Raw genomic sequence first — 21,028 nt, forward strand, 5'->3', positions numbered from 1 at the left:
GTTGCTTCAGTAAAACTATGTATCTAAGTATGCTTGTTTAAGCTTGTCCAATCGCTTGTTGTACTACAAGTATTGACCATTAGAGTCGCGTTTAGTTTGTTGTCATGTCAAAATTGTTAATTGGATTAACTAAAGTTGACAAGTGCATTAAATTACACTAACAGAAAACCAAAAAATTAGAAAATAATAAAAAAGGAAAACTAGCAAAACACACAAAAAACTACAAGCGTATTAGTTGTGGCTTGCTATTTTGTGGTTAAGCGAATAACGGCCCAAAATGTTTGCTATACGCAGCTCAACGGACAGATTGCAATTGCAAACGGGCTAAAGTGTTGTTTACTGCCGCGAACAGTCGCTTGACTACGTAAACTTAGACCTAAGTATGGGTGCCGGTGTTGATTGTCGGCCAGTTTGCTGTGGTGTTAACTAGGCTTTTAAACAGTTCAAACATAAATATTACACAATAGATAATCAGCGAGGCGAGTTGTCGCCTGCAGTTGCGAATTAGAGAGGTAGTGCATAAACGGAGTGGTTACTTATGAGTTGAATGGGGTAGTTATCTGCTATAAATATTATAACTCTTATGGTTTTGGTAATACTTTTTCATAGCCGTTAGGCTTGGATAACCCACAACCGAATGTGTTAAGCGCTTGACTTTATTTATAAAGTTGTGAGTTTAAATGCGACCGACAAATAGACTATGGTATCGATGAGAATTGTCGTTTCAATGCCATTGACCCGACTGCCGTTCGAATGGAGCTCACTCGAGTCTAAGAACTCTGGTATTTCGGATCAAGAGAAAATTTCACAGTTTTTTTTTAGTTCAAGTCAACCCTTATAGAATATTATTTTTCGAACAATAATTTCATTGAGATCTTCAAAGGCTTGTAAGATCTTCTACCACTCTTTTAAAGGCGCTGAAGTGTCTTAGATGGTTGATATCGAGAGCCGAGAACCCATATGATATTCTTGCCTTTTATGAAAGACTATTGCACATCACTTTGCTTTTAGACGAAACTGACAATTTTGTTTGTAGTGGAAAATTATGTACTAGAACTTTGATGGTAGGTAGTATAGAGCTATCTAACGATGCACCTAAGCCTTAAGAAAAAACATTGTGATACCACCGTGACTAAAGTTCCCTGACTCTATTGGCTTCTCTCTGAACCACCCAGTACTTCTGATGAAGTTAATCGGTACGTAAAGTTTTGTCTGTGCAACCTCATCTCTGAGTAGTCCTCAAGGAACCCTCGATCGATAGTTGAGATTGCTTTTTTTATATAGAACCTTAGAATAGCATAGAAGATGTTTAATAGTCGCCTCCTCTTCTACCTCCTATCAGCTTCTACAATAGTCGTTATATGACGACCCTAGTCTACTGGCATGTCTGCCTATTAGACAGTGGCCTATCTCCTGAACTCCTACTAGAGTTCTTATATCATTCGTTTTAAATTTTAATAGTCTGTCCATATTCTAAACATGGCGCGTTAGCCTGCTTGTTGAGCAAGTCAAGGATTGATTTCACCGAAGGCTAGCTTATCTGCTTCACTGTTCCCAGGGATGTCACTATGTCCAGGAACCCATTACAGGTTTATCGTGAAGTAGAATAAATAGGATGTTAGATTCACTAAGAGATCAAGCCATTCTTTCACTAATTTAGAGGAAACTCTAAAGGACTTAAGTATTCTTAAAGCCATGCATCTATCTGAAGAATAAGAAGGCTTTCTTTAATTGCTGTGATCTGCGCTTGGAACAGCGTATACTATAGGGGTCTGATAGGCGCATGGCGATTTGGTATCTATGTAGTTTTGCAGAGAAAACACCACCCCCACTCGGTTATCTAGTATTTTGGAAATTTAATGGAAAAAAATTCTGCTGTGAGACAGTTTGAGTTCACAATGTAACTAGTTACTCATTAGTTCCAAACTAGTAATTTTGACTATTGAGCTTGTATACAATAAGCAAGACACAAAAGTACCGACATATGTATAAACATTGTGATTGATGTGACAGAGCCACTAAAAAAATTACACACTTCTCGAAAAGAACAACAACAAAAACGACTATATACATGCTACTACATAGTTAATTGCAACATTGTACAAATTTTTGGGATTTTATTGCTTGTTAGATTTAGCCAATTTTAGGCAGAGCTCAGTTGTGGCAAGTTTGTTGTGGATTTATTTTTTTAATTTAATAAAGTGTGGAAAAAAATTATGAATTTAGCCAAAATGGGAAAAAGTGTTTGTTAAAGTGGTTGGAAAATGTTTGCACTGAAAAAACAAAAAAAAAAATAGAATAAAATAAAAAAAATACTTAAATGCTTTAGCAAACATAGTTAACACAACTTTTTAGGTGTTAAAATTTTTTGGACATTTTTTGAAAAATTTTTTAATTTTTTTTTAAATTTTTTTAAAAAATTTTTTCAGTTTAATAATATTTATTTTTATGTTATTGCATAGTTTTTGGTTTCTATATGTGTATATACATATATTGTGGTTTATTTCATCAAATCGGGCATTCGGCAAGATTTTTGAATTTATTAAAATTGAATTACGAGCGCTAGTTTCGGTGGTCGCCACCAAAACCGATGGCGTAACAAACGCCAAATATCATAAAACCATAGTTTGGAGGTGTTTTTATACTTATTGTTGTTGCTGTTGTTGTAAAGTACAGCATGGAGTGTTAAACGTTACACCGTATTGGGGCCAATTCATTTCAAATTACAAACGCTGATATAATCTATGGGCACAATGTGTTACAAAGAAAATGGCATGCCACCAAATATGTACATATGTATGTGCGTCGTAAATGAGAATTATAATTATATTTTTGTTGTACTTTTCGGTGATACGCATAATTTATGATTTCAAAAATGACTTGCGTTCAAAGCTAAAACTTTTGGCGAAATTTGTAAGCTGTCACAAAACTGTCAAATTGTCATCATATTTTTTTACCAGAACCAAAAAAAAATAGGGGAAAAAATTAAAAAAATAAAACCAAAAAAAAAAATATTCATATACATATTAAAAAAAAAACAAAAACAAGAATATATATTTTTTACACCAAATTATAATAGAAATTTGAGCAAAAAACGACCGAAGCTGCCATTAACGTTGACATTTTGTCATAAATCCATAAGAATTTATGTTTCCAAGCGTGTTTTTGTTTTTGTAACTACGAGGTGTTGCCTTTATTTTTGCTGTTTCTGCTTGTTTTGTGGTATCAAAGTTACGTAGACGGCTTGGGAACCAGCGCTTGACTCGTCTCTTCCGAAAATGGTCACATTTACTTGGCAACACCTCTTATTTGAGTGACTGAGTCTTCGTTTGATGGCAGCGCTTTGACACGAGCTTAGCCTTTGGGCTAGATCTTATGCTCTGTATAAGCTGCTGGAGTTTCAGCTTTATTTGCTTTTAAGTTTGGTTGTTTGTCTGTGCGCCACGCAATGAATTACGCACCAGCATAAATTGAGATAAAGGCATATACAATAATAGTAGAAAAAGTATAACAATAAAATGTATGAACAACAACAATTGGCATTTTTTTATCCATTTAAGAAAACGGGTTTCAAATTCTTTTCGATCGCGTCATCTGTTTAAAAATTTGCTCTCTGTATACGTAGTTTATTGTTCTGTGAGTTCGAATAAAACTGAAGTCAATTATTTCAAAATATTAGACGGTATAAAAGCATCGCCTCTGACATGAGAATCATTCTTTAAGAAAGCAATATATGTACAAATAAAAATTAGAGAAAAAAAATTATCAAATAATTCGCATGAAATGTTAAACATGAGAGAGAAAATGCAATTAACGCCTTCGAAACACTAGAAATGTTTCCTGTAACACGCTTCTCATCGAAAGTGACACTAAAGATCAGCCTAACAGCCTTGACAGACGCCAGCGTTAATCCGGATTAACTGACTTAATTCTCATTGAATTTGTAGGTGACGATGACGGCAGCTAAAGAAAATAGTAAGCAGCTGATTGAATATTTGATGATGTTTTCTAAAATCACAGAAGATAAACATTGCAAGTTGTTAGGACGGTGGCTCATCAAAAGTATATCAAGAGACCGAGCGATTTCTCGAAGCTTTTTCCAAGAATCCTACTCTCTTCATGAATTCTTCTTCTATGAATTTTCTTCACATTCATTGAGGAAGTGTATTTTTTTTCTTATACCTAGAAGAGGGAAATAATACTCGGTTATCTCAGAGTATTATTACTTTAGACTGTTATACTGCGTTTGCACGAGGAGTCACCCAAAGCGGGTTTTGTAAGCGAGGGTAGAACGATGAAAGACGAAGGGATCGTATCGCTCATACTTGGGTGACAAATAGTTCGATACCAAAATACGATTCAGAGGGATAAAGATTTGAGAATGTTGCTCTAAAAAACTGTATCACCCCATGTTGAGTTGTTACCAGTTAGTTGCTACCACTTCGTGTTTCCCAATGAGAAATAAACCAGAAAGAAACTGTTTTGATGATGAAGAACGTCAAATCAGTTAAGTGTGTGAAAAATACGCAGCGATAACATAGTAAACAACATTTTTTGCTTTAAATGGTGTTGGAGTTAATTCAACAGTTAGTTTCCTTCAAGGAGGATATATTGATTATAGGAACTCTCCAGCTTTTCGATATCATTTTTGTAGTACAATTTGTCCTTTGCTTCAAAATAGGCCTCAGTTTCGGTGATCATCTCTTCATTCGCCGAAAATTTCTTCGCAGAAAGCATTTTTTTCAGATCTTAGAACAGGAAATAGTCTTTAGGGTACCATATCTGGAGAATACTGTGGATGCGGAAGCAATGCGAAGTTCAATTCTTGATTTTTTGCAATCGCTTTCAATGACTTGTGACTTGGTGCATGGTTTTGGTGAAACAGCACTTTCGTTTTCTTCAAGTGGGATCGTTTTTCGGCGATTTCGTCCTTCAAACGGTCCTTTCTTTTTCAAGATACTCAATAAAAACTGTTCCATGAACATACTAAAATACAGTCTTTATGGACTATTTTGATGTTTTCGTCGATAACAATATTTTTTGGGCGTCCGCTGGGTTCACCGTCTCAGAACGTCTAAACTTAGCATACTAATCCTTGATTTTCCTGGAGCAGTGTCAGAAAACTAATCCTCAAGTCAATTTTTTGTTTCAACTGTATTTTTTTCCTTCAAAAAACAATATTTTATCAAAATACGAAATTCCTTTTTATCCATTTTTTCACAATAACAAAAGTTGTTTCACTCAAAATGATATAATTCACAAACTAATGATCCGACAGCTGTCAAATTTATACACGCGCCTTTTGAATGTTAGAGCTAACTAAAAATCATATGATCTAGTAGTGTTATCTATGTGTCAGGCTAGGGACTTTTCAATTGATCTGTTACATTATGTAAGACGAAATATGACTTTAACTTTTGTTTTATCCCACCAACACAAGCGAAACTGCAAATGAGTTCATTTGCTTGCACAAATATTGAATTTTATGTTTCACAACTTTTAAAAGCCATATTTGGTTAAATGTATTGGGCAATATTTTCGCCCGCTTTATTTGCACTTAAAAATTGCGTAAATATTCAATGAGGTTACATATTTTTTAAGCGATTTTTTGTGTGAGCCCCTCAATTTTCGCATAAAATTATGCACTTTGGTTAAAAAATAAGGCAAACTGCCCGCTGATTGATAGCAGTATAAGTGCATATATGTAATTATATACATAACATATGATTATACATACATATGTACATAGTATGTACAAGTATAATCATTCAAACATAACCTTTTGGCAAGCAAAGTTGTAGGTAGTTGTTGGAATGCGAATAAAAAAATGAAATATTTAGTGCAATTTGGCTTTATGACCAGCAGCAAGTCACACTCATTCCTATATTTATGTATCTACATAAATGCCATTTTATAGTTTATGTGCTCATGTATGGTATTTGTAAAAGTTTCCTAAAGGAAAAAATATACTAAAACAGATTTAAAAGATAATTTACTAAAAAAGCTCATACTGCACTCGAACCATTCGATACCAGCTGTTCGATACCAAACGAAGTTTCAGACAAGGCGACTCATGCGAAATCTTCAATTTACTTATGGAGAATATAATTCGAGTTGCAGAGCTGAATAAAGAAAGTACAATCTTCTACAAGAGCGTACAACTGCTGGCGTACGCGGATGACGTCGATATCATTGGCCATAACCACCGCGCCGACCAGTGTAAAGGTGTTTCTTGTCCGACTAAAGACTAACTGCGTAAAGAAAAATAATTTTTCTAATACTAGTTTCCCGGCTGTGAAGTATTAAAATATATATTTTTGAAATCCATTGTTTAATATTCATCAATATTTATTTTGTCGCCTTCAAAGTAATCCCCACCAGATGCAATACACTTCTGCCAACTATTTTTCCAGTCCTCGAAACACTTTTCATAAGCTTAAATTTTTGCGATGGCCTTCAGATCCTTCACCGAATTCTATTTTATTTCTTGTGTCGACTAAAAACAGGTTCCATTCCGATGATTGTTACGTGTTTGCATGTCAAATTCAGAAACCCATGTCTCATCGGCAGTTGTAATACTCTTCATGAAGGTGGGATCGGAATTCGCACGATTAAGCATGTTCAAATAGACCTGTTTACGGTACTCTTTTCGAAAAAAAAACAGCTTTATTGGAATGAGTCGAGCAAGAACGTCTGTTATACAAAAAATATTCGCCAAAATCATTCGAACGGGCTCGCGAGAGAAGTCGAGCTCTCTTGCCATCTCTCTAACACGCGCCAGACGATTTTAAGCAGCATACCCTTCATTTCTTTATATTTTCATCAGTTGAAGAGGTCGAAGGTCGTCCAGAACGAGACATTCGTAGACTTGTGTTTTTGATTAAAATGTAAAAAGTACCATATTTCTGAGAAATTTTTTTCAGTGACCTTATGTTTCGTGTAAGCTTAAGCCAGGTCAAAATATCGCTGCTTTATATCTTAAAGTTATTGATAATAAAAAGTTCGTGTTATTGCTGCAAATCTACAAAATATTTTCGATTTTCCGAAACAACTTCCACTCATTGTGCAAAAGTTACACAATGAAAGCTTACCAATATGCGAGCTTTCATTCCTTTACTTAAAAAAAAAACAGCTATATTTTCCTTGAGGGTCTTTTGCAGTAAGCGTATACATATGTATGTGCATATAAATATTTGTATGCACCTTCATATGTATGTATTTATAAGTTCAATCATTCAACTGTGATATTGCCGCTGCCGGCGAGTGTACATAAGTTGCTTGAGCTTTAGTTGGCAATATGCGTAAAATATTGCGCGAATTTATATCGCATGCGATTTAATTTTTTTCCAAAGTGTTTTTGTGCAATTTTGATGTTTTTCTGCGTTTGCACGAATTGTTGTTTTTGTGGTAGTACCGCTTTTTATGATGACTTAATGGCTGGTGCACACCAAATAAGGCAACATATCCGAACAAAAACTCACTCGCCGACTGGGGAACACTGGCTGCCGCACAGACTGGCGGCCTGTGCTGGCAACTGTGACGGAAAAACGTGTAGGCACCATATATGCATGTATGCACGGGTGTGTGCGTGTCAAATAAGAGCGAATCAAATAAAAAGTTTGCGCAACAAAAACGGCATAAAATGCCGCGCTGCGCAAAATTGTAGTTGAAATATAAATATGAATGGCGACGTACAAAACAAAAAAGGTGAAATAAAGCGATGAGCAACAAAGCAGAGATGCAGCGGCGGCAATGAAACGCAACCGCCAACTATAAAACACCGTCAAGTGACCGAAAAAACGTCAGCAATGCGAAGGCAACGAAAAAATATTAATAAAGCAGAAAGTTATACAAATAAAAACTACCGAAATGAAGAGTTAAAAAATCAATCGGCAACCATAAAACATTGTTCGGAGTTTCGCAAGTGCACAGCTATACATATGTACTACTATATATATATGTACGTATTGCAAATGTGGCTGCATTGTGTGTGCAAAATGCCCGAATGGCCCCATCAAAATGCAAAATGCGACATTGCACAGCAATAAAAAGTGACTTTATTTTTATCGCTACCAAAGCGGTTATTGTTGTGGTTGTTTTTATTATTGTATTGTACATTGGTGACGTTGTCAACGCTGATTGAAGATGAGCTGTTGCAACAGTGCGCAATATTTTATGATGGACAATGCAACCATGCGTCGCTGGCTCGAGGCTGCAGACACAGTGGCGCGATTGTGCAGATGAGCGGATTTTAATTAGTCAAAAGCTCGAAAGTCATTCTGAGGCACATAAGTTTGACAATCAGGCTTAATGGTAGAAATTCCAATACCTAAACGGGCGATGTCGTGTGGTTCATATTAATGGAACTTGCAAAGCTGTTAATAAGTTTTTTTTTTGTTTAGAGTTGCCATACTTTAGTATCAAGTTTAGGAAACATCAGATAAAAGTTGAGTCTCTAGACCAATAGGAGACCTCTTGGTAAAAAAACATTAAACGATCCGTTAAATATAAATTTTCTGCGAATATATTAGAAATATCAAGCCTGTAATCAAAGATAGTGGTTCTAAATTCTATTCAAATGCCGGCTTTTCATGTCTGGTATACATTTGTATATACAGGGTTTGTCGGGAAAGTAATAGGACTGATTTTTTTCCACCTCGACTGTACTTTGGAGCGTGCGCGCACTGACTGGATTCGGTAGATGGCGTTCCTAGCTAAGGAACGAGCGGCTTTTTAGTTCTTTCCGAGCACCTGGAGTGTTAGGACAAACATTTTCGCGCGACGTGTTTCTGTAAGTGGTGCAAGCCGAAAAGCAGCGTTCGTTAGAGCAGAGGTATGTGATTAAATTCTATGTGAAACTCGATAAAACTGCGACAGAGATGTTTGATATGATCAAGCAGTCTTACCCAGATGTTGCTTTAGCAAGAAGTGGTGTGTTTTTCTTTGGAGGGCCGGGAAGAGGTCGCTGATGAAGACCGTGCTGGGAGGCCTGCGACTTCGAAACCGAAATCGTCTTAGAAAACTTTTCCAAACCTTTCCTGTAGATTCTAAATCTTTTCTACATTTTGTATTTTTGTGGACAATATACTCCGGTATAACTTAGAGAGTTGTAAAATCTAAATTTAATGAGTGCTTCATGTTCATAGAACCTAGAGACAGCACCGTTCAAACCTTTGCACTATCAGTAATCTAATTCATCACTAATTCTTAATTCTTCAAAACAAACTCTGCGAAGATCATCTTCTACAGAATAGAGTGATTTTATCAGCTGAAATATCGTCTTTGATCAACAATATTTCGACCACTTGAAAACATTCGAACTAGATAAGGCGTTACAGTAGCAGACTTGATAGTCCGCTTTTTCGTTTTCTTGAAGGCACGAAAAGCTCAGTTTCAGATGCCTGATTTATATTCCAACTAGATGTCATTAAAGAGAAATAATTTCAGCAGTATAATTCTCCATTATAATTTACATTTCTGTGTCAATTTTGAGAGGTCACAAAGAGCGCCTCAGAACTTGATTCTTTTTGACGAAATTTACACAGCAAGATCCCACAGTTATAAGTCATTTTATGGCAAGGTAAATGGAATTTCATTTACTACCAAAAATGACAAGAAATAACGTGATGACACCATCATGAATGTCACCACCAACGTTGATGCGTACCTGACTCTAAGAGATACATAACTATACACAAACACATGCACGTGCATATAAGGAGAAGTGTAATCTCTGCGTACGGCATAACCAAGCTCAGACAATTCCCAAATGCTTTTGCCATTTCATTGAAATCAATCAGAAATTCGCATATACTTTTATTGGCGCACAATAAATGACAACGAACAATTGCAGCAATGCAGTGCCGATGTCGATGCCGATGCTGAGCGCGCAAATGGCGAATCGAACACGCATAACGGACGAATGCGCAGTGTTGATTATCCAACTGCTGCATACAGTGTTGCACAGGTACGACGAATACGCGAAGTAAAAAGAGTGAGTGTGGCATGTAAATAGTCAATTTGACAAACAAATGACACGCATTTACCGTACGAATGCTGGATTTAATGTTAGAATTATGTAGAAGTTATATGCATAATGGAGACACACAGTCTTCCAGTTGGTTTTGGGGCAACGGTTTGCTGAAATGTCGAGTACCTCGTTAAAGCGGCACGCATTCCGCAAATTGTTGTTGTGCACGTATTGTATTTACTCGGCAATAACTCGCAATGGCTGGCAGTCGAAGTCGTTGTCGTTGATGATGATGCCATCAGCGGCAGAAATATACAAATACTTGCATATCGGTGTACATAATTCCATCAGCAAAAGCATTCACGGATCACTAGTGGCAATTTTATTGATAATTTTTGCTTTACTTTTGCATTCAGAATTTACGGAATTTTTATGCTTTTGTTTGCGCATTTTTCACTGCCTTATAAGTATCTCATTATTATTATTATTACTATTTTCCATACTTTATTGCGAGCATTTGCTTTTTATGCGACTCTTGATGCAGCATGCCATACTTGAAAGATTTATACCTATATACATACTAACAATGGAAGTACAGATATTTTCATGGTATGCGGTGATAATTTAATTAGTACTTGAGTAAAAATGCTTACTCCTTGAAATATTTCGGTTTATTTAGGTTATACTCTCTACAAGCATAGTTGCATAAATTTTTATACTCTGAGAACGTTTTGCTTGCTTTGTGCCTCAAACAGTATGCTGCTGAACTAAAACTAGATTTAATTGACACCACTAACAGACTTAAGACTTAAGCGCTTACTCAATGAAGTAGAATCGCAATATATCCGTATAGCTTTGATTTGTTTATTGTAGGCGCTGAATCTATTACTTAGACTACAAATATCTACATACAGCTATGTGAAATTTACGGACTCTATGAGATACGACGCGAAGCTCAAAGCACAGAACGCCTGGTTTAATAAAAATAATTTCTATTAATTTTTCAAGACCTAAATTCAGGCATTTGAGTAGACTCCTTCTGAATTGAGAAGCTGAAAGTTTCGGTGGAGCCTTAAATTCGTTTAAGAAACATATGAACTATCTTCTCCATTGTATGTATAAAGCCCATAAAAATATATCTTCAATCGTTCGATCTTCTTAACAACTTCCCTTCGTTGATTTTAGGAGTAATAAAGAGGAACTACAATGTCTAGATGTAGTATCCAAGAAATGTTATACTGACTTAATTTCAGAGCATAGCAGAAGCCTGACAGTCAGAGGTAAATTATTTAACACATTTTTTACCACCACTGAAAAAATTATGGAACTGTGGGTTTTTAAAATAATCCTTCAAGATTATATCACATTTTCTATAATTTTGAATTTTATCAAGTCTTACGAGTAGTAGAGTGATCACAGGTCTAACAGTCTATTAGGGGGAATATAATAATTTCATCATAGTAAACTAGCAATTAAATTAAAGTAAGTTAAGGTCCCTCAACCTTAGAGCTCTTTCATACTACATAAAGGCTCCAACAAGTTTTGTTAAGGCACAAACTGAAAATAATACAACAGCAGGCATATAAATAATTGTTTATTGACTCAAATAATTTATAGTAATTTTTTGAAAATTTGTACTAAAATATTAGCTATCTGCGTTTTAACAAGCTTTAGCGAGAAGCGAACCGAACACATAATACCCACTCTTCAAACAGACTATAGGACACAAAGAGAACTGTTCGGAAAACCTATGCATCTAAGTATGAAATCTGCAAAAAAAATATAAAACTTTGAGTCACATCTAGTTCTTTCAAGATAGTCTAATACAAACGGTTCTTAATTATATCAGAAGATGGTGTGTCACTAACGAAAGTCTAACACAACCGGCAACTAATTGTATCAAAACAAGGTCTGTCACTATCGAAAATGTTATCAAAATTCTGAGTCAGATCTAGTCCTCCCATGACAGTTTTAACATAATCAAAATCAATATGTATCAGGACAAGGACTCACACTATAGGAATTTTTTTTCAAAACCTCAGCAGAAATGCTCTAAAGGTACTGCTTAAGCAGTAGGTTTCTTTAAGAAAATTCTCACAATCTACTTGCTCTGATTCGTGACACAATTTAAAAGAGTTATTAATTTATATATGCTTTTAATAAGATAGTTAATTCATGTATTTTAACCCTGTTTAGAAGTAATATCCATTTAGAACATTAGACATTTCCAACTAGGAATAAAGCTATAAAAGCCAGCAACAATTAATACTTTTGACAAACAGCGTAATATTTAGCAAAGCAGTCTTCGTCGTCCCACAGGAGATTCGTAAATAATTTTATGCAGCGTTGTTGTCCACCAAAGTTATCTGGCTGGCCGGAAGACCAATCGGTATAAGAAATTGGTAGACTACCTAAACCCCAACGGAAGGTTACATCGTCTTCTAGCCGATTACCGTATATCCAGTACGAATGATCTTGGAGATCTGAAAAAATGAGGAATTAAGTAAAGGAACTCCGGATTTTTTTTTTTAATTTTTTCGCTGAGGGGTATGTGGTAAAAATTGGCTAAATGTGAGCAACCAGTAAGTTACTTAGAAAGCTTGGTTACCATGACTTCACATATAAAACAAGCACCATAATTGCTGCCATCGACTCTCCAGAGCTTGCAGAGTGGCAAATCGATTAAGAAAATGGTGTAAATTGAGTACACCGTAAAATATTATATGCAAATATTTTAAAAGCACCAAGTCTATCGAATACTTGAGAAACTTACGGTATAAGTTGATAAAAGCTTTAAACTGTGTCTTTTTGTTGTCTGTGTTTCCTAATTCCAGTGATAGAAGTGTGGTGTTTTGCTGATTACAAAAACCATAGGCAGCAAACCAGTTCATCTGGAAGGAAAGATAGTATTTGCTAATAATTATAGCTTTTTTAATTATTTCTGCCGTCATACTTACACTCGTCAGGCTGAGTATAAAACGTTCACCTTCGACTGGAGCAACTGTTGGCGGAAAATATTTGAAACCTCAGTGTTATAAGTAATTAAACTGCAGTGTGACTTACGTCTTCCCTTGCTGGGACTCGCGATATCCTGTGAGGGTAAACCATTGCCTTTCGTGTCAGCACTGACACAATGTGTCAAAGCAAACAGAATCGCGCTAAAGATGACTACGTGCTTCATTTCTTGTCACTGCACAGAACAAATTTGAAATAACACCGAATAAAGTAGTGACTAGAATTTATAGCCAACAGAGGGAATCACTTAATATTGTTCAAAGCGTTTGTAATCTAAATACATGCAATGATTTATAATAAGTGTCAATTGTTGATCAACTTGATAAAGTGTTTCATAAAGTGCACCTTTTCTTTTATCACTCTATCATCATACAATTCTTGGAATCGAATTATTTGATAACTACTGATGAAAGGAATGAAAGTACATATAAAGGGTGATCAGTGACGAAAGTAAATACTAGCGAACCTAAACGATATGTTCAACAAAACGACTTGTGTTCACCAAGTTGTTTTCCAGTTTCAGATGAAAACACTGAGAACGAAAGAACTCTTTCAAACAAATGTTAAATCATCTTCGATAGTTTGAAAATTAAATAATTATTTCGGTTCAAATTATGCTTAAGTGTTCATAATTTCCATCTTTGGCTACCTTTGATCTGGACGTATCAGGCGTATTAGATCATGAGTAATTTAAAAACGGTATTTTTTTAACTTGAAATATGAAGAATATTAAAATAAATATAGTAGTCTGTGTACAGTTTAATATCATGGTGGAAAATTTTCAAATCGACCTAAATTGAAAAAAAAAACAAATTTTTAATCGTAGACGTGCGGTAAGTCTTTAATTTGGTTTCTAAAATAAAATGGCGAATTTCTGGATTATATTTATACTTAGCAAAATTCCTTAGAACCATATTACTTATTCGGAGGTGACTGACTATAGAACTCCTGATTATTCAGATAACACAAATGATCGTAACGTTGAGATTCGTTAATTAATCATAGTAAAATAGTAATCAACTTAGAGTAAGTTTAGAATCCTCACTCCTAATGCTCACTCAGATTACATTGCTACAAATTTTGCTAAAATAAATTTTCAAAATTATATAAGAGCGAGCATACACATAATATATTTAATATTCAATAATGACATATGACAAAATTCTTTGTATTGCATTCTTGATCATCCCATTTGTGCTCCTCTTCCGCTCTAAGACAGTGTTCGGCTCCTCTAAAATTATCAGGGCGGTCCAAAACCCAGTTTTGAAAGCGAGTGGTGGACCTCTTAAGCCCCAACGAAACGTTACATCGTCTTCCAAAAGATTAGCAGCAAACCAGTAGTAGTTTTTCTGTAACACTAATGATAGATGTCGCATTTATATATTCCAATATAATTTACTGTAATGTTGGAGCGTTTTTCTGAATACTTCTTTATCAACTGACGACTGCAGCGTTAGCAATTTCATGCCTAGTTGAGTACAAAAACCATAGGCGCCGCACCAATGCATCTGCAAGAAATGTTGATAATTATATATACTTTTATTAAAATAAGTTTTACTCACTTTACCCACGCTTAATATTAGTCCATCTTTATTGAAGGAGGAAGTTTCTGGGTAAAAAATATAAATTGTAGTGTATATTTCATTTTCTTTTGACATAGTTTTGCCATACTCTGGGACGTATGCTTCTAGATTATATATTTGAATAACAAAAACAAGCAGAAACAAATTTGCTAGCTGCATCCTTGAATATAACTTCTCTGTTTGAACTAGCACCGAACACTTGATAGTCTCGATAATGCATATTAATAGATAAAGTAATATATAGTTATAGGTAATACAAAATTTCACACCAGAAATCAAAGCGTAAAAAAGGGGACCACCTTGACAAAATCTACATACTAAGGAATATTTTATATAGTTGCCGTCGATTATCATTTATTAGATATATAGTTGAGTATTTAGAGAGGTACAAAAAATAGAATATATTAATTTTTTGAAATTTTGTAATAAAATATTAGCTATCTGCGTTTTAACAAGCTTTAGCGAGAACCGAACACATAATATAAACTGTTCAAGCATACTATAGGACACAAAGAGAACTGTTCGGAAAACCTATGTATCTAAGTACGAAATCTGCAAAAAAATTATAAAACTTTGAGTCACATCCAGTTCTTTCAAGGACTGACGCTATAGGAATTTTTTTCAAAACTTCAGCAGAAATGCTCTAAAGGTACTGCTTAAGTAGTAGGTTCCTTTAAGAAAATTCTCACAATCTACTTGCTCTGATTCGTGACACAATTTAAAAGAGTTATTAATTTATATATGCTTTTAATAAGAAAGTCAATTCATGTATTTTAACCCTGTTTAGAAGTAATATCCATTTAGAAGCAAACAGACATTTCCAACTAGGAATAAAGCTATAAAAGCCAGCAACAATTAATACTTTTGACAAACAGCGTAATATTTAGAAAAACAGTTATCGTCGTCCCACAGGATAGTCTTAAATAATTTCATGCAGCGTTGTTGTCCACCCGCGTTATCTGGCTGGCCGGAAGACCAATCGGTATAAGAAATTGGTAGACCACCTAAACCCCAACGGAAGGTTACATCGTCTTCTAGCCGACTACCGTATAGCCAGTACTCATGATCTTCGAGATCTGAAAAAATGAGAAATTAATTAAAGGAACTTCAGAATTTTTTTTTTAATTTTTTCGCTGAGGGGTATGTGGTAAAAATTGATGTGAGGTGACAACTACGATTAACGCTAATGGAAAACGAATCATCATACTTCTTTGGCTAAACGCGAGCAACCAATAAGTTACTTAGAAAGCTAGGTGAGCAGGGCTTCACATATAAAACAAGCAACTTAATTGCTGCCATCGACTCTCCAGAGCTTGCAGAGTGGCAAATCGATTAAACAAATGGTGTAAATTGAGTACACCGTAAAATATTATATGCAAATATTTTAAAAGCACCAAGTCTATCGAATACTTGAGAAACTTACGGTATAAGTTTATAAAAGCTTTAAACTGTTTCTTTTTGTTGTCTGCGTTTCCTAATTCCAGTGATAGAAGTGTGGTGTTTTGCTGATTACAAAAACCATAGGCAGCAAACCAGTTCATCTGGAAGGAAAGATAGTATTTGCTAATAATTATAGCTTTTTTAATTATTTCTGCCGTCATACTTACACTCGTCAGGCTGAGTATAAAACGTTCACCTTCGACTGGAGCAACTGTTGGCGGAAAATATTTGAAACCTCAGTGTTATAAGTAATTAAACTGCAGTGTGACTTACGTCTTCCCTCTATAGGGCTCGCGATATCCTGTGAGGGAACATCACCGGCACTGACACAATGTGTCAAAGCGACAAGAATCGCGCTAAAGATGACTACGTGCTTCATTTCTTGTCACTGCACAGAACAAATTTGAAATAACACCGAATAAAGTAGTGACTAGAATTTATAGCCAAAAGAGGGAATCACTTAATATTGTTCGGATCGTTTGTAATCAAAATGCAATGATTTAAAATAAGTGTTGATTGTTGATCAACTTGATCAAGTGTTTCATAAAGTGCATCTTCTCTCTTATCATTCTGTCATTAAACAATTCTTGGAAACGAATTATTTGATAATTACTGATCAAATAAATGAAAGTACAAATAAAGGGTGATCAGGACGGATGTGAATACTAAATGATAGGTTCAACATAATGATTTGCGTTCACCAAATTATTTTTCAGTGTCAGCTGAAAACACTGAGAAAGCAAGAACTCTTTGAAACGAATGCTAAATCACCTTTGATATTTTGAAAATTAAATAATGATTTTGATCCAATTTATAAGTGTTCATAATCTCCATCTTTGGCTACCTTTAAGCTCGGCGTATTAAACGTATTAGATAATGAGTAATCTGAAAACAGTGTTTCTGGTATCTACGTTGAGACACGGAGTTTGTTAATCAAACTTAAACAAATTAAGATTTAAAATACATACAACTACGGGAAATATGTTGAAAGGATTTGCGACATTTTTGCCAAAAATCTTAATTTGACTTTAGGCAATAAATATCGATCTCTAATATACAATGGGCTCATTATTTTGTAAGGGACAAAGAAAGTACGCTCAATCAGTGAATTCACTGCGATGAAAAAAGACACTACACTGACTTTGCCGTTTAAGCGAGTTCGCAATATATTTCCCGTAGATGTATATATTTACGTAAATTATTTTCAAAAAATCGTCACATTTTTTTTATTTACTTATGAATTTGTTACTCATCGCTAGGCCTTAACACTCTTCCAATCACTTTGTTTTATTTATGAAACAATACTTACCAACGCAAACACTTCTTTGATCATTGTTTTGTTATAGAAAATAATCGGTGATGGATGACTTTCACTCACAATAAATACAAACAAATAAGTAGGCAATTGAAAAAAGTGGGAGAATAAAATATTCGTCTAAAGCAAAAGCAAACAGCATCTCTCGTTTAAACGTCCTGAATTTAAGGCTTAAAAGTATATACATATGTATGTCCTACATATTCCTATACACTTATGTACATATGTATGTATGGTCATGTTTAGATTGTGTGTGCGAATTTGTGCGTGTCAACAGCGAATAAATGGTCGTCAATAGCAAAACCAATGAGTATAAATACATTTGTGTGTATGTTGAGAGAAAAGGATATGTTAAAAGGATTTGTGACATTTTTGCCAACAATGTGCCGATATACATATGTACATATAAACAAACGTTCTTATAAGAAGCTTTGACATGTCAACATATACTGTATATGCACATATACAGACGCATGTGCCCGATTGGAATCGATGTTTCCATTGTAAAATCGACAAGACGTTGATAAAACTTGGACCACTACTGTATCAAGATACAGACCTTTTTCTATTTCTAATTGTTTTCGTATATTAGGGTCCAAAATTTCATTACTACATCGGACTTCAATGACTTGGACCTATCCATGACACTCTTTTATGTATTAAGGATGTAATAAAGAATGTGATTTCAGACGTGTCGCTTTCAATAAGGCAATACTTTTTTCGGAGTTGATTTTTTTAACACCATTACATCTTAGAAAATTCTCTGTTTTGTGCGATTTATGTACAGAGGACATTAGTTCATATTTCTTCGAAAATGAAGTCCTGGGTCGGTGACGTGGCCCCAAGATCGTGGAATATAACACCGCAGGAACGAACAATCGTTTGTCACATAATGGGTACGAGTTGATGCAGAAGTATCTCAGCGTCGTAACAAACTGGGCGGTCGGTAGTGGTCTCGCCATCAACCCAAGTAAAACCTAGATGATTTTATTTACTAGAAGATATAAGATTCCGGTGGCACCGTTGCCACATATGGGAGATATCCGTCTGCAACCGGCGGATACAGTGAAATATCTGTGGCTGATCCTGGATAGGATGCTTTCATGGAATTCTAGTATCGAAGAGAGAGCAAAAAAGGCATGATTGCCTTATACTGCTGTAGAGGAGCCATTGGCAAAAGACAGGATCTCTCATCGAAAGTGGACCTCTGGCTCGATGACACCATAGTCAAGCCCATTTTGTTCCATGGAGTGTTTATGTGGTAGTGGACTCTAGAAAAGACCATACTTTAAAAAATTCGAGAGCATGTAAGGGCGACGCTCATCAGCATGTGTAGTGCACTAAGATCCACTCCAACTATCTAACTAAACGCCATTTTGTTTACGCTTGCGAAAGTGGCTATCAGACTCAGAGAATCTGAGTTCTTTAAAGTACACACGGATGTCGTCACACATTTTGACTTCATACCGGATCACTAAGATCATCGAGTCGCGACGATACTAGCCTTGAACTCAATTACAGTGCGTTCAGGGTTGGTCGAGGAGTGTCTAACCTCGCTATCAGTAGCATCGAGTGTCTTTGTAATAAGATTGGTATGAGTGCTGGACCATATCGAAATCGCAGGAAATTGTAAAACTGATGAGCTAACAAGGAAAGGCGCCCTAGAACCGCTATCGGTAGAATGGAAGCGGGTCTAGTGATCTCTTTGCCCCTCAGTAAGGCTAGCTTTTCCCTAGTTGTGGAGCTTTTAACAAATCATTGCCCTATTGGCGTCCATGCTGTAAGGTTGGGAATCTTACCAGACGCCATTTGCAGAAGCTGTATGGAAGAAGATGAGGTGGAGAAATAACGCAACACTTTCTTCTTGACAGTCCCGATCTTTTTAGTCGTGACACATGACTTTTCGTATATTACTAGGCAAATAAATAATTCTCACAGGGTTTATAAATAAGTACATATATATATATATATGTAAGTAAGCATATATGTACATAAGTATGTATTTACAGTTATACGAAAAACAATCAATAAAACTAAAATCAACAAATGTTTAAGTGAAAGCGAAAGTGAATTGATGAACTGAATGTAAAGCTCTAGCAGGTGGTGGGGGCTTTCAAATAGGCAAAGCTTGTATGTGTGTATGCGCTGATGGTTAGTGGTTTGTATTTGTTAAGCAAACAAGTTGTCAACAGCATATTTAAGCGCGATTAAGTATATAAAAAAAAGGATTTAGATGTCGCATTAAGATATAAATGAAAAGCAGGCACACACACAGAAATACACGTATGTATATATGATAGCAAGACGAAATGTAACGGCATTAGTTGAGTATAGACGATTTCCATTGTAGCCGACAGGATAAACAGTTTTGTATGCGTATTTAGTTGTAAGGAAGATTGATAATTTGTTGAATTGGCGACAAGCAGCAGCCACAACAACAAGTAGTCGAGGCGTGCTGTAGGTTGAGGACGCAAAAAAAGGAAGAAAGAAAATGGAAAGGAAATTGAATTGTTTATTTGTGGGCGGATTAGTTGGTCTTTGATTGAACGATATTTAAAATCCCTTTGATACACCAAATACATCGCTCAAAAGGCGGCAGTAAACTAAATAAGTTGTTTTTATTTATTGTTCCTACGCTTTATACTGTTTCGCTTCACTAGATATCTTTTACTAATGCACTTGTGTTTCTTTTGTCTCTCTTTTCAAACGCAGGCTCTCTGCGGTGTGATCTTCCAAGTTCCTACAATGTCCGGCGATCGCTTGCGCATCAGCACCGTGATGGAGATCATCAAACCGAATACGGTGAAACGTATACAAGGCTACGGTTTGCCCTTCCCCAAGGATCCGTCGCGAAAGGGTGATCTTTTGGTGGCGTTCGATATACAATTCCCGGAAAAGTTGACCTTCGAACAAAAGGAATTGCTCAAGGAGTTGTTGTCATGAGAGTGCAATAATAATACTAGTAAGCAGAGATAAATAAACAGTAGCAGTGAGCAAGAGCGTAGAAATGAGAGCGCAGAGTCTGTATATGTATATATATGTATATGTGTACAAATGAGGCAAATGAGTGAATAAAAGCAATAGAAATGAAGAATTACTTATATAATAGTAACAGCCGCAGCTGATACCCCACAAACATACATACATTTACATCGATATATGAGAGTGAATCTTATTTTGCAGACATCATCAGACAACAAAGAGGCAGTGCAAAAATTTTGCCCGAATCACTAACACATACTGCCTAGAAGAGAACAAAACAACTCTCGCTCTCTCTACCATCTATCAACCGTCTGCTTTTTCGTGTTTTTGTTTTTTTTTTTGGATCAACAAACTCTTTCTTCACTCTCTAAACTTTTTTGTTTTGTGACAAATTACTTTTACTGTCTAGAATTTATTTAAATTAAAACGGAAAATAAATATTTTTTGTGTAAAGCAACTAAAATTACATTAAATGCAACATCTCTACGTCCTCTACATGTTTTAATTTTAATTTTAACCTTATTTTTTGAAATAACATTAAATTATTAGAAAAACACACTAAATTACCTTGTTTTCTTTGGTATAGAGTAAAGCTTTCTTATAGAGTAATGAAAGGGAGAAAATTTTGAATGAGTGACAGTGAAGTGTCACCTGCAAGAGAACTGAGAAAAAATCACAACGCTAGTATGACGTCAGTGAAACAATTGTCAAACTCGCTGAGCG

General features: G+C 35.4%; 3 protein-coding genes across 12 annotated transcripts in view; 1 reads left to right on the top strand and 2 right to left on the bottom strand.

Annotated features, from left to right (window-relative positions):
- LOC126753329 (dnaJ protein homolog 1) overlaps positions 1-20,868 on the top strand; it is a 59,689-nt gene extending 38,821 nt beyond the window's left edge. For all 10 annotated transcript variants that reach the window (XM_050464687.1, XM_050464692.1, XM_050464686.1 and 7 more), the window contains exon 7: positions 20,036-20,868. In XM_050464687.1, coding sequence (XP_050320644.1) covers positions 20,036-20,266 — 231 coding nt within the window. In that variant the 3' untranslated portion in view covers positions 20,267-20,868. The remainder of the gene's footprint in view (positions 1-20,035) is intronic.
- On the bottom strand, positions 12,114-13,179 carry LOC126753336 (C-type lectin 37Db-like). The gene is made up of 4 exons (XM_050464700.1): positions 13,034-13,179; positions 12,928-12,971; positions 12,744-12,861; positions 12,114-12,453 (listed from the first exon to the last, which is right to left on the bottom strand). The coding sequence occupies exons 1-4, from the start codon at positions 13,149-13,151 to the stop codon at positions 12,233-12,235; spliced, it is 501 nt and encodes a 166-aa protein (XP_050320657.1). The 5' UTR covers positions 13,152-13,179; the 3' UTR covers positions 12,114-12,232.
- On the bottom strand, positions 15,303-16,420 carry LOC126753337 (C-type lectin 37Db-like). The gene is made up of 4 exons (XM_050464701.1): positions 16,282-16,420; positions 16,176-16,219; positions 15,992-16,109; positions 15,303-15,644 (listed from the first exon to the last, which is right to left on the bottom strand). Exons 1-4 carry the CDS (start codon positions 16,385-16,387, stop codon positions 15,424-15,426), a joined length of 489 nt encoding a protein of 162 aa, XP_050320658.1. The 5' UTR covers positions 16,388-16,420; the 3' UTR covers positions 15,303-15,423.
- Positions 20,869-21,028: the final 160 nt, after the last annotated feature.

Source organism: Bactrocera neohumeralis, chromosome 3 (assembly GCF_024586455.1).
Source record: "Bactrocera neohumeralis isolate Rockhampton chromosome 3, APGP_CSIRO_Bneo_wtdbg2-racon-allhic-juicebox.fasta_v2, whole genome shotgun sequence".
Taxonomy (NCBI): Eukaryota; Metazoa; Arthropoda; class Insecta; order Diptera; family Tephritidae; genus Bactrocera; species Bactrocera neohumeralis.

What these genes read in the sequence shown, in the direction of transcription:
- LOC126753337 (XM_050464701.1), bottom strand. Translation starts at nt 16,387, where the DNA reads ATGAAGCACGTAGTCATCTTTAGCGCGATTCTTGTCGCTTTGACACAT. An exon ending in GAGCCCTATAGAGGGAAGAC is followed by an intron (nt 16,220 to 16,281) that starts GTAAGTCACACT and finishes TTCCGCCAACAG; the next exon opens with TTGCTCCAGTCGAAGGTGAA. An exon ending in TTATACTCAGCCTGACGAGT is followed by an intron (nt 16,110 to 16,175) that starts GTAAGTATGACG and finishes CTTTCCTTCCAG; the next exon opens with ATGAACTGGTTTGCTGCCTA.
- LOC126753336 (XM_050464700.1), bottom strand. Translation starts at nt 13,151, where the DNA reads ATGAAGCACGTAGTCATCTTTAGCGCGATTCTGTTTGCTTTGACACAT. An exon ending in GAGTCCCAGCAAGGGAAGAC is followed by an intron (nt 12,972 to 13,033) that starts GTAAGTCACACT and finishes TTCCGCCAACAG; the next exon opens with TTGCTCCAGTCGAAGGTGAA. An exon ending in TTATACTCAGCCTGACGAGT is followed by an intron (nt 12,862 to 12,927) that starts GTAAGTATGACG and finishes CTTTCCTTCCAG; the next exon opens with ATGAACTGGTTTGCTGCCTA.